At 42.7% G+C, this 26,811-nt stretch overlaps 1 protein-coding gene across 4 annotated transcripts in view; it reads right to left on the bottom strand.

Moving 5' to 3' along the window:
• Window positions 1-485: 485 nt before the first annotated feature.
• Window positions 486-26,811, bottom strand: part of shroom2a (shroom family member 2a) — a 134,945-nt gene continuing 108,619 nt past the window's right edge. For all 4 annotated transcript variants that reach the window (XM_064936256.1, XM_064936259.1, XM_064936257.1 and 1 more), the window contains 3 exons: window positions 19,980-20,163; window positions 15,298-15,570; window positions 486-7,460 (listed from right to left, as the gene is read on the bottom strand). In XM_064936256.1, coding sequence (XP_064792328.1) covers window positions 7,188-7,460; window positions 15,298-15,570; window positions 19,980-20,163 — 730 coding nt within the window. In that variant the 3' untranslated portion in view covers window positions 486-7,187. The remainder of the gene's footprint in view (window positions 7,461-15,297; window positions 15,571-19,979; window positions 20,164-26,811) is intronic.

Genomic DNA, 26,811 nt, shown 5'->3' with positions numbered 1-26,811 from the left:
TCAGAGTGACCATTGGGTTCTTGGTCACCTCCCTGACCAAGGCCCTCCTCCCGATTGCTCTGTTTGGCCGGGCGGCCAGCTCTCGGAAGAGTCTTGGTGGTTCCAAACTTCTTCCATTTAAGAATGATGGAGGTCACTGTGTTCTTGGGGATTTCAATGCTCCAGACATTGGCTGGTACCCTCCCCCAGATCTTATATAGATAGGTGTGTGCCGAAATAAGGTATTTCGTTTTTAAATTATTATTAAAACATTTCAAATAACGTTTTTGCTTTGTCATTTTGGGGTATTGTTTGTAGATTGATGAGGGCAAATAATTATTTAATACATTTTAGAATTAGGCTGTAACGCAATTAATGTGCAAAAAGTAAAGGCGTCTGAATACTTTCCGAATGCCACTGTACATAAAGCTGGATTTGATGTCTTCCCCGTTATTAACATGATCAGTGTTGATGACACCCCACACACAAACACACCCACGTTCAGTTCAGCAGCCTTTTTATTTGATATAAAGCAGCACATCTGATAGACAGACAGTGTAGCAGTGTGTATAGAGCGATGTAACACTCATTTAGTTTACCTTTGGGAAATGCCCTGAACCCTGATCGTGGCTATGCTGTCCATTATATCACACTCCTTCATACCTTTGCGAGGTAGAAGCAGGAAGTAATGGTCACCTAATAAAACAGCAGCACCCGATGAACTACTACAGATGAGTAAAGGACGTCTCAGCCACATCAGATGTGGACTCGTCCTTGCTAAATCTGTCTTTATCAATGTTGAACAAAGTGCTCCTTGAATATAGCAGGAACCATTTAACCATTGATTCCTTATATAGTGATGCAACTCTGTAGTGTTCTTCTGTTTTCACAAGGTGTCAATAAGCTTAATGCTTCTCAATATAAAAATAAAGTCTGCTCCAGGACAGAGAATCTAGATGAGGAAACAGCATGAAACATCACATCAAAAGGCTGCTAGTTTTACAAAACAACATCAGAACAAAAGGCTGCTAGTTTTACAAAACAACATCACATCAAAAGGCTGCTAGTTTTACAAAACAACATCAGAACAAAACACTGCCAGTTTTAAAAAAAAGAGCAACACCCTTATTTCACTGAAATATCAGGCCAGTCTTTTGGATTATTTGACATAAATAGGATAATAGAATTACAGTCATGTTAATTATATATTGCGCTTTGCAAAATGGAGGTATAAAGCGTAGTTGATAAATGCAGTATTGACTAAAATCAGTTGAGAATAAAACACTGTTCTACCCTACTCCTCTGTACATAATAAAATGCTACAATAAATTACTAAATAAAACAGTCAATTATTCTTGAACATAATACAGTGGTTGATGGTGCCATGGGAACAGAGCAACAGACTCTCAGTAGTCTATAGGACGTGGTTTATCCCAGACTATTACATCATGGTTCATGGCAGTACAGTCCTGTGTTAAATAAATGTGAACACACACATATATATACATACAGTACCAGTCAACAGTTTGGACATTTACTCATTCCAGGGTTTTTCTTTATTTTTACTATTTTCTACATTGTAGAATAATACTGAAGACATCAAAATTATGAAATTTCACATATGGAATAATGTAGTAACCAAAAACATATCAAAATATATTTTATATTTGAGATTCTTTAAAGTAGCCACCCTTTGCCTTGATCACAGTGCCATCCGTTTGGTCACCAAAGCCCCATATACTACCCACCACTGCGACCTGTATGCTCTCATTGGCTGGTCCTCGCTACATATTCGTTGCCAAACCCACTGGCTCCAGGTAATCTATAAGTCTTTGCTTGGTAAAGCTCCGCCTTATCTCAGCTCACTGGTCACCATAGCAGCACGCGGTCCAGCAGGTATATTTCACTGATCATACCCAAAGCCAACACCTTCTTTGGCCGCCTTTCTTTCCACTTCTCTGCTGCCAATGACTGGAACTAACTGCAAAAATCACTGAAGCTGGAGACTCATATCTCCCTCACGAACGTTAAGCACCAGCTGTCAGAGCAGCTCACAGATCACTGCACCTGTACACAGCCCATCTGTAAATAGCCCATCCAACTACCTCATCCCCATATTGTTATTAAAAAAAATGTTTTTGCTCCTTTGCGCCACAGTATCTCTACTTGCACATCACTCCAGTGTTTAATTGCTATATTGTAATTATTTCACCACTATGGCCTATTTATTGCTTTACCTCCATTATCTCACCTCATTTGCACACACTGTGTATAGACTTATTCTATTGTGTTATTGGCTGTATGTTTGTTTTACTCCATGTGTAACAGTGTTGTTTGTGTCACACTGCTTTACTTTATCTTGGCCAGGTCGCAGTTGTAAATGAGAACTTGTTCTCAACTAGCCTACCTGGTTAAATAAATGTGAAATAAATAAAACAAAATAAAATCACAGCTTTATACTCTCTTGGCATTCTCTCAACCAGCTTCAGCTGGAATGCTTTTCCAACAGTCTTGAAGGAGTTCCCACATATGCTGAGCACTTGTTGGATGCTTTTCCTTCACTATGCGGTCCAACTCTTCCCAAACCATCTCAATTGGGTTGAGGTCGGGTGATTGTAGAGGCCAAGTCATCTGATGCAGCACTCCATCACTCTCCTTAGTCAAATAGCCCTGACACAACCTGGAGGTGTGTTGAGTCATTGTCCTGTTGAAAAACAAATTATAGTCCCACTAAGCACAAACCAGATGGGATGGCGTATCACTGCAGAATGCTGTGTTAGCCATGCTGGTTAAGTGTGCCTTGAATTCTAAATAAATTAAAGGCAGTGTCATCAGCAAAGCACCCCCACACCGTCACACCTCCTCCTCCAAGCTTCACGGTGGGAACCACACATGCAGAGATCATTCGTTCACCTACTCTGCTTCTCACAAAGACACAGTGGTTGGAACCAACAATCTCAAATTAGAACACATCAGACCAAAGGACAGATTTTCACCGGTCTAATGTGCATTGCTCGTGTTTCTTGGTCCAAACAAGTCTCTTCTTCTTATTGGTGTCCTTTAGTAGTGGTTTCTTTGCAGCAATTCAACCATGAAAACCTGATTCACGCAGTCTCCTCTGAACAGTTGATGTTAAGATGTGTCTGTTACTTGAACTCTGTGAAGCATTTATTTGGGCTGCAATTTCTGAGGCTGGTAACTCTAATAAATGTATTCTCTTCCTTTCCTGTGGAGATCCTCATGTTTTATCACAGCACTTTATGGTTTTTGCGAATGCACTTCAATAAACTTTCAAAGATCTTAATTTTACAGATGGACTGACTATGTCTTAAAGTAATGATGGACTGTCATTTCTTTACTTATTTGAGCTGTTCTTGCCATAATATGGACTTGGTCTTTTACCAAATAGGGCTATCTCCTGTATACCACCCCTACCTTGTCACAACACAACTGATTGGCTCAAGACACATTAAAGAAGGAAAGAAATTCCACAAATTAACTTTTAACAAGGCACACCTGTTAATTGAAATGCATTCCAGGTGACTACCTCATGAAGCTGGTTGAGAGAATGCCATGAGTGTGCAAAGCCTCATCAAGGCAAAGGGCGGCTATTTTGAGGAATCTCAAATATAAAATATATTTTGATTTTTTTAAGCACTTTTTTGGTTGTTACATGATTCCATGTGTTATTTCATAGTTTTGATGTCTTCACTATTCTACAATGTAGAAAATAGTAAAAATAAAGAAATGAGGACTTTTGCCTGGTACTGCACACACACACAGCATTCGGAAAGTATTCAGGCCCCTCCCCTTTTCCACAATGTGTTAAGTTACAGCCTAATTCTAAAATGGATTAAATAAAACAAAATCCTCAATCTACACACAATACCCCATAATGACAAAGCAAAAACAGGTGTTGAGAAATGTTTGCTAATTTATAAAAAATAAAGTATTTAGACCCTTTGCTATGAGACTCACAATTGAGCTCAGGTGCATCCTGTTTCCATTGATCATCCTTGAGACGTTTCTACAACTTGATTGGTGTCCACCTGTGGTAAATTCAATTGATTGGACATGATTTGGAAAGGCACACATCTGTCTATATAAGGTCCCACAGTTGACAGTGCATGTCAGAGCAAAAACCAAGCCATGAGGTTGAAAGAATTGTCCATTAAGCTCCGAGACAGGATTGTGTCGTGACACAGATCTGGGGAAGGGTACCAAAACACATCTGTAGCATTGAAGGTTCCCAAGGACACAGTGGCCTCCATCATTCTTAAATGGAAGTTTGGAACCACCAAGACTCTTCCTAGAGCTGACCGCCCGGCCAAACTGAACAATCAGGGGAGAAGGGCCTTGGTCAGGAAGGTGACCAAGAACCCGATGGTCACTCGGACAGAGCTCCAGAGTTCCTCTGTGGAAAGGGGAAAACCTTACAGTAGGACAACCATCTCTGCAGCACTCCACCAATCAGGCCTTTATGGTAGTGGCCAGAAAGAAGCCACTCTTCAGTAAAAAGCACATGACAGCCTGCCAAAAACTGACCTAAAAAGAGTTCAATCTTGGTTTTATCAAACCAGAGAATCTTGTTTCTCACTCAGACCGGACCTAAAGGACTCAGACCGTGAGAAACAAGATTCTCTGGTTTGATAAAACCAAGATTGAACTCTTTTGCCTGTCCCATGTGTCACGTCTGGAGGAATTGGCACCATCCCTACGGTGATGCATGTTGGTGGAAGCATCATGCTGTGGGGATGCTTTTCAGCAGCAGGGACTTGAATGACTAGTCAGGATCGAGGGAAAGATGAATGGAGCAAAATTCAAAGTTCCTTGATGAAAACCTGCTCCAGAGGGCTCAGGACCTCAGACTGGAGTGAAGGTTCACTTTCCAAAAGGGCAACGACCTTAAGCACACAGCCAAGACAACGCAGGAGGGGCTTCGGTACAAGACTTTGAATGTGCTTGAGTGGCCCAGCCAGAGCCCGGACTTGAACCCGATTGAACATCTCTGGAGAGACTTGAAAATAGCTGTGCAGCAACACTCCCCATCCTGACAGAGCTTGGATCTGCAGAGAAGAATCGGAGAAACTCCCCAAATACAGGTGTGCCAAGCTTGTAGCATCATACCCAAGAAGACTCCCGGCGCCAACAGAGATGGCCGCCTCATTTTGCGTTCCTAGCAAACTATGCATTTTTTTGTTTTTTTACGTGTTATTTCTTACATTGGTACCCCAGGTCATCTTAGGTTTCATTACATACAGTCGAGAAGAACTACTGAATATAAGAGCAGCGTCAACTCACCATCAGTACGACCAAGAATATCTTTATGTACATATTCTTTATCCCTTTACACTTGTGTGTATAAGGGACTAGTTTTGGAATTGTTGGTTATTACTGCATTGTCGGAACTAGAAGCACAAACATTTCGCTACACTCGCATTAACATCTGCTAACCATGTGTATGTGACAAATACATTTGATTTGATTTTGACTCAAAGCTGTAATGTCTTCCAAGGTGCTTCAACAAAGTACTAAGTAAAAGGTCTGAATACTTATGTAAATGTGATATTTCAGTACTTTTTTTTATACATTTGCAAAAATTTCCAAAATAAGGTTTTCACTTTGTCATTATGTGTAGATTGAGGAGGTGAAAAAACAATTTAATACATTTTAGAATAAGGTTGTAACATAACAACATGTGGAAAAAGTCAAGCGGTCTGAACACATTCAGAATTTTTATTTTGTATTTTTAATTAAACCTTCAAATTAATTACAATGACGGCCTAGCCCAGCCAAACGACGCTGGGTCAATTGTGCACCGCCCGAATGCACCGTATGTATGTATGTATGTATGTATGTATGTATGTATGTATGTATGTATGTATGTATGTATGTATGTATGTATGTATACCGTATATATACGGTGTGTATATACATATATATACGGTGTGTATATATATACATACATATATACACACCCAAATACACATATATACATATACACACATATATACATACACATATACACACACACACAGATATATATATATATATATATACACATATACACATATATATACATATATATATACACACACACACATATATCTATATATGAGCAAAAATATAAACGCAACATGTAAAGTGTTGATCCCATGTTCAAGAGCTTAAATAAAATATCCCAGAAATGTTCAAAATGCACAAAAAGCTTACATCTCTCCAATTTTGTGCACAAATTTGTTTACATCCCTGTTTGTGAGCATTTCTCCTTTGTCAAGATAATCCATCCACCTGTGGCATATCAAGAAGCTGATTAAACAGCATGATCATTACACAGGTGCACCTTGTGCTGGGGAAATTAAAAAGGCTACTCTAAATCTGCAGTTTTGTCACAACACCATGCCACAGATGTCTCAAGTTTTGAGGGATTGTGCAATTGGCATGCTGACTGCAGGAATGTCCAACAGAGCTGTTGCCAGAGAATTTACTGTTAATTTCTCTACCATACTGCTGTCGATTTACAGAATTTGACAGTGCGTCCAACAGGCCTCACAACCGCAGACCATGGCCATGCCAGTTTAGGACCTCCACATCCAGCTTCTTCACCTGCGGGATTGTCCGAGACCAGCCACCTGGACAACTGATGAAACTGAAGAGTATTTCTGCCTGTAATAAAGCCCTTTTGTGGAGATAAACTAATTAAGATTGGCTGGGCCTGGCTCCCCAGTGGGTGTGCCTATGCCCTCCCATGCCCAACCTTGGCTGTGCCCAGTCATGTGAAATCCATAGATTCTGACGTAATGAATTTATTTCAATTGACTGATTTCCTTATATGAATTGTAACTCAGTAACATCATTGAAATTGTTTCATGTTGGGTTTATTTTTATTATTATTTGTTTATTTATTTAACATATTTTTTGTGTGTGTATATATATATATATGTGTGTGTTCTGGTGGGGCTCCATTAGACTCAGATCAGTGTTAAGATACTGAGGAGGAAACGTCAACTAAACATTACAACCCCGGGTCTGGAGCTCTGTTCTTTGCTGCTATCGAGTGGGGTACTGCTGCTCCTCTCTGCTAATCTCTGCTGCCCCTTAGTGGCCATAGGGTTCCACTGCAGTGAGGCCAGAGTGGTCAGGTCCATCATACACAGATTGAGAAGTCATGTGCGTTTGGAGCCATTCTCTGATCCAGGTGTCAGGGGTTACAGGCTCATTCTCTGCTCTAGCGGCAGGCTGTCCATCAGACACTTGAGCTGCTCCTCTCCCAGTTTAATCTTGTCCTCTAGTTTGCGCTGCTCAATAATGAGGGCAGACTTCATCTTGACAAAGTGTTGGTAGTCGGTCAGGCTCTCCTCTGGGAGGTAGGAAGCCAGGATGTTGTAGACCACTCTCTCCCGGCGGTCCAGGTTCTCCTTCAGCTCCTTGGCATCCTCATGCTGCTGGATCAACAGCTTCCTCTTGTCTGTCAGGGTTCTCTGTGGAATGGAGGGGGGCATAACATGTATCTGTTAATGAAGTAAAGTTGGGAGGGGAAATAACATGTATCTGTTAATGAAGTAGAGCTGAGAGGGGAGATAACATGTATCTGTTAATGAAGTAAAGTTGGGAGGGGAGATAACATGTATCTGCTCATGAAGTAAAGCTGGCAGGGGAGATACAGTGCCTTGCGAAAGTATTCGGCCCCCTTGAACTTTGCGACCTTTTGCCACATTTCAGGCTTCAAACATAAAGATATAAAAAACTGTATTTTTTTGTGACGAATCAACAACAAGTGGGACACAAACATGAAGTGGAACGACATTTATTGGATATTTCAAACTTTTTTAACAAATCAAAAACTGAAAAATTGGGCGTGCAAAATTATTCAGCCCCCTTAAGTTAATACTTTGTAGCGCCACCTTTTACTGCGATTACAGCTGTAAGTCGCTTGGGGTATGTCTATCAGTTTTGCACATCGAGAGACTAACATTTTTTCCCATTCCTCCTTGCAAAACAGCTCGAGCTCAGTGAGGTTGTGTGGAGAGCATTTGTGAACAGCAGTTTTCAGTTCTTTCCACAGATTCTCGATTGGATTCAGGTCTGGACTTTGACTTGGCCATTCTAACACCTGGATATGTTTATTTTTGAACCATTTTTGAATCATTGTCTTGTTGTAAGACAAATCTCTGTCCCAGTCTCAGGTCTTTTGCAGACTCCATCAGGTTTTCTTCCAGAATGGTCCTGTATTTGGCTCCATCCATCTTCCCATCTATTTTAACCATCTTCCCTGTCCCTGCTGAAGAAAAGCAGGCCCAAACCATGATGCTGCCACCACCATGTTTGACAGTTGGGATAGTGTGTTCAGGGTGATGAGTTGTGTTGCTTTTACGCCAAACATAACGTTTTGCATTGTTGCCAAAAAGTTCAATTTTGGTTTCATCTGACCAGAGCACCTTCCTCCACATGTTTGGTGTGTCTCCCAGGTGGCTTGTGGCAAACTTTAAACAACACTTTTTAAGGATATCTTAAGAAATGGCTTTCTTCTTGCCACTCTTCCATAAAGGCCAGATTTGTGTAATATACGACTGATTGTTGTCCTATGGAGAGTCTCCCACCTCAGCTGTAGATCTCTGCAGTTCATCCAGAGTGATCATGGGCCTCTTGGCTGCATCTCTGATTAGTCTTCTCCTTGTATGAGCTGAAAGTTTAGAGGGACGGCCAGGTCTTGGTAGATTTGCAGTGGTCTGATACTCCTTCCATTTCAATATTGTCGCTTGCACAGTGCTCCTTGGGATGTTTAAAGCTTGGGAAATCTTTTTGTATCCAAATCCGGCTTTAAACTTCTTCACAACAGTATCTCGGACCTGCCTGGTGTGTTCCTTGTTCTTCGTGATGCTCTCTGCGCTTTTAACGGACCTCTGAGACTATCACAGTGCAGGTGCATTTATACGGAGACTTGATTACACACAGGTGGATTGTATTTATCATCATTAGTCATTTAGGTCAACATTGGATCATTCAGAGATCCTCACTGAACTTCTGGAGAGAGTTTGCTGCACTGAAAGTAAAGGGGCTGAATAATTTTGCACGCCCAATTTTTCAGTTTTTGATTTGTTAAAAAAGTTTGAAATATCCAATAAATGTCGTTCCACTTCATGATTGTGTCTCACTTGTTATAGATTTTTCACAAAAAAATACAGTTTTATATCTTTATGTTTGAAGCCTGAAATGTGGCAAAAGGTCGCAAAGTTCAAGGGGGCCGAATACTTTCGCAAGGCACTGTAACATGTATCTGTTAATGAAGTAAAGTTGGGAGGGGAGATAACATGTATCTGTTAATGACGTAGAGCTGGGAGGAGAGATGAGATGTACAGTGGGACAAAAAAGTATTTAGTCAGGCACCAATTGTGCAAATTCTCCCACTTAAAAAGATGAGGCCTGTAATTTTCATCATAGGTACACTTCAACTATGACAGACAAAATGAGAAAAAAAATCCAGAAAATCACATTGTAGGATTTTTAATTTATTTATTTGCAAATTATGGTGGAAAATAAGTATTTGGTCACCTACAAACAAGCAAGATTTCTGGCTCTCACAGACCTGTAACTTCTTCTCTGTCCTCCACTCGTTACCTGTATTAATGGCACCTGTTTGAACTTGTTATCAGTATAAAAGACAAATGTCCACAACCTCAAACAGTCACACTCCAAACTCCACCAAAGAGCTGTCAAAGGACACCAGAAACAAAATTGTAGACATGCACCAGGCTGGGAAGACTGAATCTGCAATAGGTAAGCAGCTTGGTTTGAAGAAATCAACTGTGGGAGCAATTATTAGGAAATGGAAGCCACACAAGACCACTGATAATCTCCCTCGATCTGAAGAACGGTGAACAAAAATCCCAGAACCACACGGGGGGACCTAGTGAATGACCTGCAGAGAGCTGGGACCAAAGTAACAAAGCCTACCATCAGTAACACACTACGCCGCCAGGGACTCAAATCCTCCAGTGCCAGACATGTCCTCCTGCTTAAGCCAGTACATGTCCAGGCCCGTCTGAAGTTTGCTAGAGAGCATTTGGATGATCCAGAAGAAGATTGGGAGAATGTCATATGGTCAGATGAAACCAAAATAGAACTTTTTGGTAAAAACTCAACTCGTCGTGTTTGGAGGACAAAGAATGCTGAGTTGCATCCAAAGAACACCATACCTACTGTGAAGCATGGGGGTGGAAACATGCTTTGGGGCTGTTTTTCTGCAAAGGGACCAGGACGACTGATCTGTGTAAAGGAAAGAATGAATGGGGCCATGTATCGTGAGATTTTGAGTGAAAACCTCCTTCCATCAGCAAGGGCATTGAAGATGAAACGTGGCTGGGTCTTTCAGCATGACAATGATCCCAAACACACCGCCCGGGCAACGAAGGAGTGGCTTCGTAAGAAGCATTTCAAGGTTCTGGAGTGGCCAGGCCAGTCTCCAGATCTCAACCCCATAGAAAATCTTTGGAGGGAGTTGAAAGTCCATGTTGCCCAGCAACAGCCCCAAAACATCACTGCTCTAGAGGAGATCTGCATGGAGGAATGGGCCAAAATACCAGCAACGGTGTGTGAAAACCTTGTGAAGACTTACAGAAAACAGTATTGAGATAAACTTTTGTTATTGACCAAATACTTATTTTCCACCATAATTTGCAAATAAATTCATTAAATATCCTACAATGTGATTTTCTGGATTTTTTTTCTCATTTTGTTTGTCATAGTTGAAGTTTACCTATGATGAAAAAGCCTGACCATCCTACCGATCCTCGACTTCGTCGACGTCATCACAAAATAGCTTCCAACACTCTACTCAGCAAACTGGATGCAGTTTATCACAGTGCCATCCGTTTTGTCACTAAAGCACCTTATACCACCCACCACTGCGACTTGTATGCTCTAGTTGACTGGCCCTTGCTACATATTCGTCGCAAGACCCACTGGTTCCAGGTCATCTACAAGTCCATGCTAGGTAAAGCTCCGCCTTATCTCAGTTCACTGGTCACGATGGCGACACCCACCCGTAGCACGCGCTCCAGCAGGTGTATCTCACTGATCATCCCTAAAGCCAACACCTCATTTGGCCGCCTTTCGGTCCAGTTCTCTGCTGCCTGTGACTGGAACGAATTGCAAAAATCCCTGAAGTTGGAGACTTTTATCTCCCTCACCAACTTAAAACATCTGCTATCTGAGCAGCTAACCGATCGCTGCAGCTGTACATAGTCTTATCGGTAAATAGCCCACCCAATTTTACCTACCTCATCCCCATACTGTTTTTGTTTATTTACTTTTCTGCTCTTTTGCACACCAACATCTCTATCTGTACATGACCATCTGATCATTTATCACCCCAGTGTTAATCTGCAAAATTGTAATTATTTGCCTACCTCCTCATGCCCTTTGCACACAATGTATATAGACTCTTTTTTTTCTACTGTGCTATTGACTTGTTTACTCCATGTGTAACTCTGTGTTGTCTGTTCACACTGCTATGCTTTATCTTGGCCAGGTCGCAGTTGCAAATGAGAACATGTTCTCAACTAGCCTACCTGGTTAAATAAAGGTGAAATAAAAATAAACTAAATAAAAATGAAAATTACAGACCTCATCTTTTTAAGTGGGAGAATTTGCACAATTGGTGGCTGACTAAATACTTTTTTGCCCCACTGTATCTGCTCATGAAGTAAAGCTGGGAGGGGAGATAACATGTATCTGTTAATGAAGTAAATCTGAGAGGGGAGATAACTGTAAGGGCTGTTATTGTGAAGTAGAAACGTCTAGGAGCAACAACAGCTCAGCCGCGAAGTGGTAGGCCACACAAGCTCACAGACTGGGACTGCTGAGTGCTGAAGCGTGTAGCACGTAAAAATCGTCTGTCCTCTGTTGCAACACTCACTATTGACTTCCAAACAGCCTCTGGAAGCAATGTCAGCACAATAACTGTTCGTCGGGAGCTTCATGAAATAGGTTTCCATCGCCGAGCAGCAGCAGCACACAAGCCTAAGATCACCATGTGCAATGCCAAGCGACGGCTGGAGTGGTGTAAAGCTCACTGTCATTAGACTCTGGAGCGATGAATCACGCTTCACCATCTGGCAGTCCGACGGACTAATCTGGGTTTGGCGGATGCCAGGAGAACGCTACCTGCCCAAATGCATAGTGCCAACTGTAAAGTTTGGTGACGGAGGAATAAAGGTCTGGGGCTGGTTTTCATGGTTCGGGCTGGGCCCCTTATTTCCAGTGAAGGGAAATCTTAACTTCTTGGATATAGGGGGCGCTATTTAAATTTATGGATGAAAAACGTTCCCGTTTTAAACAAGATATTTTGTCACGAAAATATGCTTGACTATGCATATAATTGACAGCTTTGGAAAGACAACACTCTGACGTTTCCAAAACTGCAAAGATATTGTCTGTGAGTGCCACAGAACTGATGTTACAGAAAAAAACAGATAAAAATACAATCAGGAAGTGCCGCATTTTTTGAAACCGCCTCATGGCAATGACTCCTTATATGGCTGTGGAGGAGCTAGGAGTCAGCTTACCTTTTCCACGTTTTCCCCAAGGTGTCTGCAGCATTGTGACGTATTTGTAGGCATATCATTGGAAGATTGACCATAAGACACTACATCTACCAGGTGGTCGCTTGGTGTCCTCCGTCGCAATTATTGCGTAATCTCCAGCTGCAGTATTTTTCCGTTTGCCTCGGATGAGAAACCGACTGCCAGGAATGATTTTTCATCAAATAGAATTGTGAAAAACACCTTGAGGATTGATTCTAAACAACTTTTGCCATGTTTTTGTCGATATTATGGAGCTAATTTGGGAAAAAGTTAGGCATTGTGTTGACTGCATTTAGTTTTTTTTTCCTTAGCCAAACGTGATGAACAAAACGGAGCTATTTCTCTTACACAAATAATATTTTTGGAAAAAAATGAACATTTGCTATCTAACAGAGTCTCGTCATTGAAAACATCCGAAGTTCTTCAAAGGTAAATTATTTGATTTGAATGCTTTTCTTGTTTTTGTGAAAATGTTGCCTGCTGAATGCTAGGCTTAATGCTACGCTAGGCTATCAATAGTCTTACACAAACGCTTGTGTAGCTTTGGTTAAAGCATATTTTGAAAATCTGAGATGACAGTGTTGTTAACAAAAGGCTAAGCGTGTGTTTCAATATATTTTTTTCATTTCATTTGCGATTTTCATGAATAGGAAACGTTGCGTTATAGTAATGAGCTTGAGGCTATGATTACGCTCCCGGATACGGGATTGCTCGACGCTAGAGGTTAAAGCTACAGCATACAAGTACATTCTGGACGATTCTGTGCTTCCAACTTCGTGGCAACAGTTTGGGGAAAGCCATTTCCTGTTTCAGCATGACAATGCCCCCGCGCAGGAAGCCTGGTCCGTACAGAAATAGTTTGTCGAGATTGGTGTGGAAGAACTTGACTGGCCTGCACAGAGCGCTGATCTCAACCAGCTCTAACCCACCCTCTCCCCTCCCCAACTCGAACCCACCCTCTCCCCAGCTCTAACCCACCCTCTCCTCTCCCCAGCTCTAACCCACACTCTCCCCTCCCCAACCCACCCTCTCCTCTCCCCAACTCTAACCCACCCTCTCCTCTCCCCAACTCTAACCCACCCTCCCCAACTCTAACCCACCCTCTCCAACTCTAACCCACCCCCTCCCCAACTCTAACCCACCCTATCCCCTCCCCAGCTCTAACCCACCCTCTCCCCTCCCCAGCTCTAACCCACCCTCTCCCCTCCCCAGCTCTAACCCACCCTCTCCTCTCCCCAACTCTAACCCAATCTCTCCTCTCCCCAACTCTAACCCAACCTCTCCTCTCCCCAACTCTAACCCAACCTCTCCTCTCCCCAACTCTAACCCACCCTCTCCTCTCCCCAACTCTAACCCACCCTCTCCTCTCCCCAACTCTAACCCACCCTCTCCTCTCCCCAACTCTAACCCACCCTCTCCTCTCCCCAACTCTAACCCACCCTCTCCCCACCCCAACCCACCCTCCCACCTCCCCAACTCTAACCCACCCTCTCCTCTCCCCAACTCTAACCCACCCTCTCCAACTCTAACCCACCCTCTCCAACTCTAACCCACCCTCTCCCCAGCTCTAACCCACCCCCTCCCCAACTCTAACCCACCCTCTCCCCTCCCCAGCTCTTAACCCACCCACCCCCTCCCCAACTCTTAACCCACCCTCTCCTCTCCCCAACTCCAAGCCACCCTCTCCCCTCCCCAACTCCAAGCCACCCTCTCCCCTCCCCAACTCCAAGCCACCCTCTCCCCTCCCCAACTCCAAGCCACCCTCTCCCCTCCCCAACTCCAAGCCACCCTCTCCCCTCCCCAACTCCAAGCCACCCTCTCCCCTCCCCAGCTCTAACCCACCCTCTCCCCTCCCCAGCTCTAACCCACCCTCTCCAACTGTATCCCACCCTCTCCATCTGTATCCCACCCTCTCCCCAACTCTAACCCACCCCCTCCCCAAACTCTAACCCACCCCCTCCCCAAACTCTAACCCACCCTCTCCCCAAACTCTAACCCACCCTCTCCCCAAACTCTAACCCACCCTCTCCCCAAACTCTAACCCACCCCCTCCCCAAACTCTAACCCACCCTCTCCCCAAACTCTAACCCACCCTCTCCCCAAACTCTAACCCACCCTCTCCCCAAACTCTAACCCACCCTCTCCCCAAACTCTAACCCACCCTCTCCCCAGCTCTAACCCACCCTCTCCCCAGCTCTAACCCACCCTCTCCCCAGCTCTAACCCACCTTCTCCCCTCTCCAGCTCTAACCCACCTTCTCCCCTCTCCAGCTAACCCACCTTCTCCCCTCTCCAGCTAACCCACCTTCTCCTCTCCCCAACTCTAACCCACCCTCTCCCCAACTCTAACCCACCCTCTCCCCAACTCTAACCCACCCTCTCCCCAACTCTAACCCACCCTCTCCCCAACTCTAACCCACCCTCTCCCCAACTCTTAACCCACCCTCTCCCTCCCCAACTCTTAACCCACCCTCTCCCCTCCCCAACTCTTAACCCACCCTCTCCCCTCCCCAACTCTTAACCCACCCTCTCCCTGCCCAACTCTTAACCCACCCTCTCCCCTGCCCAACTCTTAACCCACCCTCTCCCTGCCCAACTCTTAACCCACCCTCCCCAACTCTAACCCACCCTCTCCCTTCCCCAACTCTAACCCACCTCTCCTCTCAAATTACCCTCCTCAACTCTAACTCATAATTTCCTCCCCCTCATCTCTCCCCTCCCCAACTCTAACTCACCCTCTCCTCAGGTGATGTACCATCCTCCAGGCTGTTGAGGGCGTTCTCCACTCTGGCCAGGCGTCCGGACAGGGACAGCAGCAGGCTGACCACTTTGTCCAGGTCTCCTATGAACATCCTGAACTTGTCCAGCTGGTTTGGCATACAGACCTGCTGCACCGTGGCCTCCACCTCCTCTCCTAGGGCGTTGTTATCACGGACATCCTCCTGAAGACTCTCCCTGGCCTCACGCAGCACCTGCAGCTTCCTGCTGAGAGAGTCCACCAGCTCCTGCTGCAGGACGAGAGGGAGAGGGTTAGAGGTTAGGATCCTGACCTCACGCAGCACCTGCAGCTTCCTGCTGAGAGTCCATGGGCTCCTAGGAGGAGAGGGTTAGAGGTCAGAATCAGAGGATGGTTAGGGACAAAGTGGCAGTCAAGGGTGAAATAATCTCTAATCTCATTCAGAAGCACTATACTATTTAATTTGATTTAACCTGTATTTAAACAGGGAGTCACATTGAGTTCTATTTTAAAAGATAGTCCTGTATACATTACAGTATAAAGAATAATAAAACAATATAAACCAAAATAAAGTATTTAAAACAAACAATCAATCACATTCAACTACATAGAGGTCCTCAATCAATAATGTTAACTGCCTGAGTGGCACCAGCACATCTAACTGCAGTGTACTCTGCAGATTGTTTTTATGCCCCTCTGTGGAACAGACTGAAGGGATCTGTAGTGTTGCCCATTCCTGAGAATAGGTTTGGTAACGTATGATTCTTATCTTAATGAATGATGTTACACGGAGGGAGTTTGTCAGATTGCTTTGTAAATAAATAAAAGAGAAAGCAGCTCTTCTTACAGACAGCGAGGTCCAGCCATATTTTATACCGACGACAATGATGAGCCTCACCTTCACTGTCACTTTCCAACCTTCTTGAGGATGGGTCATTGTCAGGTTCAAAAAGCCTCAAATTTGCCCTGATGGCCAGCAATTTTTCAACCCTTGTATTGGTCGTGCTTTGGTGTGTGTGTTCCCAAACAAGGACCAGTTGCGCTCTGAGGCGGCTGATGTTGGTGGGATTTGGAGGATGATGGAGGCAACAGGGGAAAGAGCCTCAGATCCACAAAGTCATTCCACCAGGTGGCTGATGAGATATGTTGGCACAACTGCCATATTGCATCTCCATCCCAAAGCCCTTGTTTGGAAGTGTACTTCGCCAGACTGCCAAGAACCTTGGTGAATTCACCAATTTGTAAGTCGCTCTGGATAAGAGCGTCTGCTAAATGACTTAAATGTTAAATGCCCTCATCCAGGCCAAGGTGGCGAGACACGGTAGTGATGACACCATAGGCCTTGTCGATCTCTGCACCAGACAGGATGCAAGGTCATGGTCATTGATGACTGGCGACAGCTCATCTGTAATGTAGATACCGGTTTGTCTGTTGTCCCTTGTGTCTGTGCTCTTGTAGAATACTTGTTGAGGGGTGGAGATGATGTAGTTAATTATTCCTTGCCCACAAACTTGCCATGGAAAGGAACAAAGTTGTACATAAACCAAGGATTCAAGAACCTTAGCTAAACAAGGTAGTCTTGAAATGGAGTGATAGATGTCTACATCATTTGTATCCCCACCCTAATGGAGTGATAGATGTCTACATCATTTGTATCCCCACCCTAATGGAGTGATAGATGTCTACATCATTTGTATCCCCACCCTAATGGAGTGATAGACGTCTACATCATTTGTATCCCCACCCTAATGGAGTTATAGATGTCCAGATCATTTGTATCCCCACCCTAATGAGTTGACAGATGTCTACATCATTTGTATCCCCACCCTAATGGAGTGACAGATGTCCAGATCATCTGTATCCCCACCCTAATGGAGTGACAGATGTCCAGATCATTTGTATCCCCACCCTAATGGAGTGATAGATGTCCAGGTCATTTGTATCCCCACCCTAATGGAGTGATATATGTCCAGATCATTTGTATCCCCACCCTAATGGAGTGATAGATGTCCAGATCATTTGTATCCCCACCCTAATGGAGTGATCGATGTCTACATCATTTGTATCCCCACCCTAATGGAGTTATAGATGTCTACATCATTTGTATCCCCACCCTAATGGAGTGATAGATGTCCAGATCATTTGTATCCCCACCCTAATGGAGTGATAGATGTCTACATCATTTGTATCCCCACCCTAATGGAGTGATAGATGTCTACATCATTTGTATCCCCACCCTAATGGAGTGATAGATGTCCAGATCATTTGTATCCCCACCCTAATGGAGTGACAGATGTCCAGATCATTTGTATCCCCACCCTAATGGAGTGATAGATGTCCAGATCATTTGTATCCCCACCCTAATGGTGTGACAGATGTCCAGATCATTTGTATCCCCACCCTAATGGAGTGATAGATGTCCAGGTCATTTGTATCCCCACCCTAATGGAGTGACAGATATCTACATCATTTGTATCCACACCCTAATGGAGTGATATATGTCCAGATCATTTGTATCCCCACCCTAATGGAGTGATAGATATCCAGATCATTTGTATCCCCACCCTAATGGGGTGGTAGATGTCTGCATTATTTGTATCCCCACCCTAATGGAGTGAGATGTCCAGGTCATTTGTATCCCCACCCTAATGGAGTGACAGATATCTACATCATTTGTATCCACACCCTAATGGAGTGATAGATGTCCAGATCATTTGTATCCCCACCCTAATGGAGTGATAGATGTCCAGATCATTTGTATCCCCACCCTAATGGGGTGGTAGATGTCTGCATTATTTGTATCCCCACCCTAATGGAGTGAGATGTCCAGATCATCTGTATCCCCACCCTAATGGAGTTATAGATGTCCAGATCATTTGTATCCCCACCCTAATGGAGTGACAGATGTCCAGATCATCTGTATCCCCACCCTAATGGAGTGATAGATGTCCAGATCATTTGTATCCCCACCCTAATGGAGTGATAGATGTCCAGATCATTTGTATCCCCACCCTAATGGAGTGATAGATGTCCAGATCATTTGTATCCCCACCCTAATGGAGTGACAGATGTCCAGATCATCTGTATCCCCACCCTAATGGAGTGATAGATGTCCAGATCATTTGTATCCCCACCCTAATGGAGTGATAGATGTCCAGATCATTTGTATCCCCACCCTAATGGAGTGACAGCTCATATGCAGATGTCCATGCTTTTGGAATACTTCCTGGTAACTATGTTAATATAAAATGTGGGCCACTGAGCCAGTAATAAGGGGAGCTGCACACTTCAGCAGACCAGGCTCTAGAAGATCAGCCCCTGGGGATTTGTTGTTGTCTAATGTTAACAAAGTATCCCTGAACTTCTTCATCAGTGAATTTCAGAAAAGAAAACTCCTGACCAGCATTTTCACTATCATTAAATAGATTTTCACCATCAACATGATGGTTTTTTAACTAGTTTTACACACAGATTTCTCAAATCACCTGAAAGACTGCCAGTCTGGGCCTGAGTCTGTGAATCTAGCTTTGGCCCAGGCAGCATCTCTGTTGTGTATGACTTTAGATAGCTCTGAACTGAACCAAGGACAATACCTACTTTTAATTCTCAGTTTATGATCAATGCTGGTCAATAGTGGCATGTTTGGGGTCTTTGGTAAACAAACCATGATTCACCAAATGTTCCCTGTCCAACTGCAACTGAGTGCAGCAGTTACAGAGAGGTCTGTTACAGTAGAACACAGAGTTGGGGTTAGATGTCTAGCTACAGAGGTCTGTTACAGTAGAACACATAGTTAGGGTTAGATGTCTAGCTACAGAGGTCTGTTACAGTAGAACACAGAGTTAGGGTTAGACGCCTGCTACAGTAGAACACAGAGTTAGATGTCTGTTATAGTAGAACACAGAGTTAGATGTCTCAAATCAAAATCAAATCAAATTTATTTGTCACATACACATGGTTAGCAGATGTTAATGCGAGTGTAGCGAAATGTTCTGCTACAGCAGAACACATAGTTAGATGTCTGTTACAGTAGAACACATAGTTAGGGTTAGATGTCTAGCTACAGAGGTCTGTTACAGTTGTTCACAGAGTTAGAGTTAGATGTCTGTTATAGTAGAACACAGAGTTAGATGTCTGTTACAGTAGAACACATAGTTAGGGTTAGATGTCTAGCTACAGAGGTCTGTTACAGTTGTTCACAGAGTTAGGGTTAGATGTCTGTTATAGTAGAACACAGAGTTAGACGTCTGGTATAGTAGAACACAGAGTTAGATGTCTGTTACAGTAGAACACATAGTTAGGGTTAGATGTCTAGCTACAGAGGTCTGTTACAGTAGAACACATAGTTAGGGTTAGATGTCTAGCTACAGAGGTCTGTTACAGTAGAACACATAGTTAGGGTTAGATGTCTGTTACAGTAGAACACAGTTAGGGTTAGATGTCTAGCTACAGAGGTCTGTTACAGTAGAAAACATAGTTAGGGTTAGATGTCTAGCAACAGAGGTCTGTTACAGTAGAACACAGAGTTAGGGTTAGATGTCTGTTATAGTAGAACACAGGGTTAGATGTCTGTTATAGTAGAACACAGAGTAAGGGTTAGATGTCTGCTACAGTAGAACACAGAGGTAGGGTTAGACGTTGAGCTACAGAGAGCAGTACAGTAAAGAGGGCTCTTGGTACCTTTTTATTGGCCAGGTCGTAGTCCAACTCATCCGCTGACTCCTCCTCCAGCTCCTCCTCTAGCCCCTCCCTCTCCTGCATGTCTTTCAGCTTGATCAGAAGCTCAGCCTTTGGTGCCGACGTGCTGTAATAGGTGGAGCTGGTCACCAAAGAAACTGCTGCCGCTACACTGTCCTCCTCACTCCTGGAATAAGAGATGGACTCAGTTGGAACACAAGTATACACACACAAACTGGAAATTAGATTTGTGGGACTGAGCTGCAATTCAAAACTTCACCATCAGGTGGCTAAATTCCCCCTTTACTTTGAATGATGTCATTCTCATGAGATGTTATTACTAACACAAATCAAACCTCTTAAAACACTTGAATATCATAATCCAGCTCCCACTATGAGAAGACTTTTATATTCCAGCTCCCACTATGAGAAGACTTTTATAATCCAGCTCCCACTATGAGAAGACTATTATAATCCAGCTCCCACTATGAGACGGAAGACTATTATAATCCAGCTCCCACTATGAGAAGAATATTATAATCCAGCTCCCACTATGAGAAGAATATTATAATCCAGCTCCCACTATGAGACGGAAGACTATTATAATCCAGCTCCCACTATGAGACGGAAGACTATTATAATCCAGCTCCCACTATGAGACGGAAGACTATTACAATCCAGCTCCCACTACATTTACATTTACATTTAAGTCATTTAGCAGACGCTCTTATCCAGAGCGACCTACAAATTGGTGAATTCACCTTCTGACATCCACTATGAGAAGAATATTATAATCCAGCTCCCACTATGAGACGGAAGACTATTATAATCCAGCTCCCACTATGAGACGGAAGACTATTATAATCCAGCTCCCACTATGAGAAGAATATTATAATCCAGCTCCCACTATGAGAAGAATATTATAATCCAGCTCCCACTATGAGAAGAATATTATAATCCAGCTCCCACTATGAGAAGAATATTATAATCCAGCTCCCACTATGAGAAGACTATTATAATCCAGCTCCCACTATGAGAAGACTATTATAATCCAGCTCCCACTATGAGAAGACTATTATAATCCAGCTCCCACTATGAGAAGACTATTATAATCCAGCTCCCACTATGAGACGGAAGACTATTACAATCCAGCTCCCACTATGAGACGGAAAACTATTATAATCCAGCTCCCACTATGAGAAGAATATTATAATCCAGCTTCCACTATGAGATGGAAGACTATTACAATCCAGCTCCCACTATGAGAAGAATATTATAATCCAGCTCCCACTATGAGAAGGAATACTATAAGGGTTAGGTAAGGAGTCGAGTTAGGTAAGAATTAAATTAGTGTTAGGTAAGGGGTAGGGTTAGTTAAAGAGTAGGGTTAGGTAACAGTTAAATAAGCGTTAGGTATGGAGTAGGGTTAGGTAACAGTTAAATTAGCGTTAGGTATGGAGTAGGGTTAGTTAAAGAGTAGGGTTAGGTAAGAGTTAAATTAGCGTTAGGTATGGGGTAGGGTTAGGTAAGAGTTAAATTAGCGTTAGGTATGGGGTAGGGTTAGGTAAGAGTTAAATTAGCGTTAGGTATGGGGTAGGGTTAGGTAAGAGTTAAATTAACGTTAGGTATGGAGTAGGGATAGGTAATAGTTAAATTAGCGTTAGGTATGGAGTAGGGATAGGTAAGAGTTAAATTAGCGTTAGGTATGGAGTAGGGTTAGGTAAGAGTTAAATTAGCGTTAGGTATGGGGTAGGGTTAGTTAAGGAGTAGGGTTAGGTAAGAGTTAAATTAGCGTTAGGTATGGGGTAGGGTTAGGTAAGAGTTAAATTAGCGTTAGGTATGGAGTAGCGTTAGGTATGGGGTAGGGTTAGGTAAGAGTTAAATTAGCGTTAGGTATGGGGTAGGGTTAGGTAAGAGTTAAATTAGCGTTAGGTATGGAGTAGGGTTAGGTAAGAGTTAAATTAGCGTTAGGTATGGGGTAGGGTTAGTTAAGGAGTAGGGTTAGGTAAGAGTTAAATTAGTGTTAGGTATGGGGTAGGGTTAGGTAAGAGTTAAATTAGCGTTAGGTATGGAGTAGGGTTAGTTAAAGAGTAGGGTTAGGTAAGAGTTAAATTAGCGTTAGGTATGGGGTAGGGTTAGGTAAGAGTTAAATTAGCGTTAGGTATGGGGTAGGGTTAGGTAAGAGTTAAATTAGCGTTAGGTATGGGGTAGGGTTAGGTAAGAGTTAAATTAACGTTAGGTATGGAGTAGGGATAGGTAATAGTTAAATTAGCGTTAGGTATGGAGTAGGGATAGGTAAGAGTTAAATTAGCGTTAGGTATGGAGTAGGGTTAGGTAAGAGTTAAATTAGCGTTAGGTATGGGGTAGGGTTAGGTAAGAGTTAAATTAGCGTTAGGTATGGAGTAGCGTTAGGTATGGGGTAGGGTTAGGTAAGAGTTAAATTAGCGTTAGGTATGGGGTAGGGTTAGGTAAGAGTTAAATTAGCGTTAGGTATGGAGTAGGGTTAGGTAAGAGTTAAATTAGCGTTAGGTATGGGGTAGGGTTAGTTAAGGAGTAGGGTTAGGTAAGAGTTAAATTAGTGTTAGGTATGGGGTAGGGTTAGGTAAGAGTTAAATTAGCGTTAGGTATGGAGTAGGGTTAGTTAAAGAGTAGGGTTAGGTAAGAGTTAAATTAGCGTTAGGTATGGGGTAGGGTTAGGTAAGAGTTAAATTAGCGTTAGGTATGGGGTAGGGTTAGTTAAGGAGTAGGGTTAGGTAAGAGTTAAATTAGCGTTAGGTATGGAGTAGCGTTAGGTAAGAGTTAAATTAGCGTTAGGTATGGGGTAGGGTTAGTTAAGGAGTAGGGTTAGGTAAGAGTTAAATTAGGGTTAGGTATGGGGTAGGGTTAGTTAAGGAGTAGCGTTAGGTAAGAGTTAAATTAGCGTTAGGTATGGGGTAGGGTTAGTTAAGGAGTAGCGTTAGGTAAGAGTTAAATTAGCGTTAGGTATGGGGTAGGGTTAGTTAAGGAGTAGGGTTAGGTAAGAGTTAAATTAGCGTTAGGTATGGGGTAGGGTTAGTTAAGGAGTAGGGTTAGGTAAGAGTTAAATTAGTGTTAGGTATGGAGTAGGGTTAGGTAACAGTTAAATTAGTGTTAGGTATGGGGTAGGGTTAGGTAACAGTTAAATTAGTGTTAGGTATGGAGTAGGGTTAGGTAACAGTTAAATTAGTGTTAGGTATGGGGTAGGGTTAGGTAACAGTTAAATTAGTGTTAGGTATGGGGTAGGGTTAGGTAACAGTTAAATTAGCGTTAGGTATGGGGTAGGGTTAGGTAACAGTTAAATTAGTGTTAGGTATGGAGTAGGGTTAGGTAACAGTTAAATTAGTGTTAGGTATGGGGTAGGGTTAGGTAACAGTTAAATTAGCGTTAGGTATGGGGTAGGGTTAGGTAAGGAGTAGGGTTAGGTAAGAGTTAAATTAGCGTTAGGTATGGAGTAGGGTTAGGTAAGAGTTAAATTAGCGTTAGGTATGGGGTAGGGTTAGTTAAGGAGTAGGGTTAGGTAAGAGTTAAATTAGCGTTAGGTATGGAGTAGGGTTAGTTAAGGAGTAGGGTTAGGTAAGAGTTAAATTAGCGTTAGGTATGGAGTAGCGTTAGGTAAGAGTTAAATTAGCGTTAGGTATGGGGTAGGGTTAGTTAAGGAGTAGGGTTAGGTAAGAGTTAAATTAGGGTTAGGTATGGGGTAGGGTTAGTTAAGGAGTAGCGTTAGGTAAGAGTTAAATTAGCGTTAGGTATGGGGTAGGGTTAGTTAAGGAGTAGGGTTAGGTAAGAGTTAAATTAGCGTTAGGTATGGGGTAGGGTTAGTTAAGGAGTAGGGTTAGGTAAGAGTTAAATTAGTGTTAGGTAAGGAGTAGGGTTAGGTAAGAGTTAAATTAGTGTTAGGTATGGGGTAGGGTTAGGGTTGGGTAAGAGTTAAATTAGTGTTAGGTATGGGGTAGGGTTAGTTAAGGAGTAGGGTTAGGTAAGAGTTAAATTAGTGTTAGGTATGGGGTAGGGTTAGGTAAGAGTTAAATTAGCGTTAGGTATGGAGTAGCGTTAGGTATGGGGTAGGGTTAGGTAAGAGTTAAATTAGCGTTAGGTATGGAGTAGGGTTAGGTAAGAGTTAAATTAGCGTTAGGTATGGGGTAGGGTTAGTTAAGGAGTAGGGTTAGGTAAGAGTTAAATTAGTGTTAGGTATGGGGTAGGGTTAGGTAAGAGTTAAATTAGCGTTAGGTATGGAGTAGGGTTAGTTAAAGAGTAGGGTTAGGTAAGAGTTAAATTAGCGTTAGGTATGGGGTAGGGTTAGGTAAGAGTTAAATTAGCGTTAGGTATGGGGTAGGGATAGGTAAGAGTTAAATTAGCGTTAGGTATGGAGTAGGGATAGGTAATAGTTAAATTAGCGTTAGGTATGGGGTAGGGTTAGGTAAGGAGTAGGGTTAGGTAAGAGTTAAATTAGCGTTAGGTATGGAGTAGGGTTAGGTAAGAGTTAAATTAGCGTTAGGTATGGGGTAGGGTTAGTTAAGGAGTAGGGTTAGGTAAGAGTTAAATTAGCGTTAGGTATGGAGTAGGGTTAGTTAAGGAGTAGGGTTAGGTAAGAGTTAAATTAGCGTTAGGTATGGAGTAGCGTTAGGTAAGAGTTAAATTAGCGTTAGGTATGGGGTAGGGTTAGTTAAGGAGTAGGGTTAGGTAAGAGTTAAATTAGGGTTAGGTATGGGGTAGGGTTAGTTAAGGAGTAGCGTTAGGTAAGAGTTAAATTAGCGTTAGGTATGGGGTAGGGTTAGTTAAGGAGTAGGGTTAGGTAAGAGTTAAATTAGCGTTAGGTATGGGGTAGGGTTAGTTAAGGAGTAGGGTTAGGTAAGAGTTAAATTAGCGTTAGGTATGGAGTAGGGTTAGTTAAGGAGTAGGGTTAGGTAAGAGTTAAATTAGCGTTAGGTATGGAGTAGCGTTAGGTAAGAGTTAAATTAGCGTTAGGTATGGGGTAGGGTTAGTTAAGGAGTAGGGTTAGGTAAGAGTTAAATTAGGGTTAGGTATGGGGTAGGGTTAGTTAAGGAGTAGCGTTAGGTAAGAGTTAAATTAGCGTTAGGTATGGGGTAGGGTTAGTTAAGGAGTAGGGTTAGGTAAGAGTTAAATTAGCGTTAGGTATGGGGTAGGGTTAGTTAAGGAGTAGGGTTAGGTAAGAGTTAAATTAGCGTTAGGTATGGAGTAGGGTTAGTTAAGGAGTAGGGTTAGGTAAGAGTTAAATTAGCGTTAGGTATGGAGTAGCGTTAGGTAAGAGTTAAATTAGCGTTAGGTATGGGGTAGGGTTAGTTAAGGAGTAGGGTTAGGTAAGAGTTAAATTAGGGTTAGGTATGGGGTAGGGTTAGTTAAGGAGTAGCGTTAGGTAAGAGTTAAATTAGCGTTAGGTATGGGGTAGGGTTAGTTAAGGAGTAGGGTTAGGTAAGAGTTAAATTAGTGTTAGGTATGGGGTAGGGTTAGGTAAGAGTTAAATTAGTGTTAGGTATGGAGTAGGGTTAGGTAAGAGTTAAATTAGTGTTAGGTATGGAGTAGGGTTAGGTAAGAGTTAAATTAGTGTTAGGTATGGAGTAGGGTTAGGTAAGAGTTAAATTAGTGTTAGGTATGGGGTAGGGTTAGTTAAGGAGTAGGGTTAGGTAAGAGTTAAATTAGTGTTAGGTATGGGGTAGGGTTAGGTAAGGAGTAGGGTTAGGTAAGAGTTAAATTAGCGTTAGGTATGGGGTAGGGTTAGGTAACAGTTAAATTAGTGTTAGGTATGGAGTAGGGTTAGGTAACAGTTAAATTAGTGTTAGGTATGGGGTAGGGTTAGGTAACAGTTAAATTAGTGTTAGGTATGGGGTAGGGTTAGGTAACAGTTAAATTAGCGTTAGGTATGGGGTAGGGTTAGGTAACAGTTAAATTAGTGTTAGGTATGGAGTAGGGTTAGGTAACAGTTAAATTAGTGTTAGGTATGGGGTAGGGTTAGGTAACAGTTAAATTAGCGTTAGGTATGGGGTAGGGTTAGGTAAGGAGTAGGGTTAGGTAAGAGTTAAATTAGCGTTAGGTATGGAGTAGGGTTAGGTAAGAGTTAAATTAGCGTTAGGTATGAGGTAGGGTTAGTTAAGGAGTAGGGTTAGGTAAGAGTTAAATTAGAGTTAGGTATGGAGTAGGGTTAGTTAAGGAGTAGGGTTAGGTAAGAGTTAAATTAGCGTTAGGTATGGAGTAGCGTTAGGTAAGAGTTAAATTAGCGTTAGGTATGGGGTAGGGTTAGTTAAGGAGTAGGGTTAGGTAAGAGTTAAATTAGGGTTAGGTATGGGGTAGGGTTAGTTAAGGAGTAGCGTTAGGTAAGAGTTAAATTAGCGTTGGGTAGGGTTAGTTAAGGAGTAGGGTTAGGTAAGAGTTAAATTAGCGTTAGGTATGGGGTAGGGTTAGTTAAGGAGTAGGGTTAGGTAAGAGTTAAATTAGTGTTAGGTAAGGAGTAGGGTTAGGTAAGAGTTAAATTAGTGTTAGGTATGGGGTAGGGTTAGGTAAGAGTTAAATTAGTGTTAGGTATGGAGTAGGGTTAGGTAAGAGTTAAATTAGTGTTAGGTATGGAGTAGGGTTAGGTAAGAGTTAAATTAGCGTTAGGTATGGGGTAGGGTTAGGTAACAGTTAAATTAGCGTTAGGTATGGGGTAGGGTTAGGTAACAGTTAAATTAGTGTTAGGTATGGAGTAGGGTTAGGTAACAGTTAAATTAGTGTTAGGTATGGGGTAGGGTTAGGTAACAGTTAAATTAGCGTTAGGTAAGAGTTAAATTAGTGTTAGGTTGGGGCAGGTGTTAAGAGTTAAGAC

This window comes from Oncorhynchus masou, chromosome 24, assembly GCF_036934945.1.
Source record: "Oncorhynchus masou masou isolate Uvic2021 chromosome 24, UVic_Omas_1.1, whole genome shotgun sequence".
NCBI lineage: Eukaryota > Metazoa > Chordata > Actinopteri > Salmoniformes > Salmonidae > Oncorhynchus > Oncorhynchus masou.
This window is presented reverse-complemented; position numbering and strand designations above follow the sequence as displayed.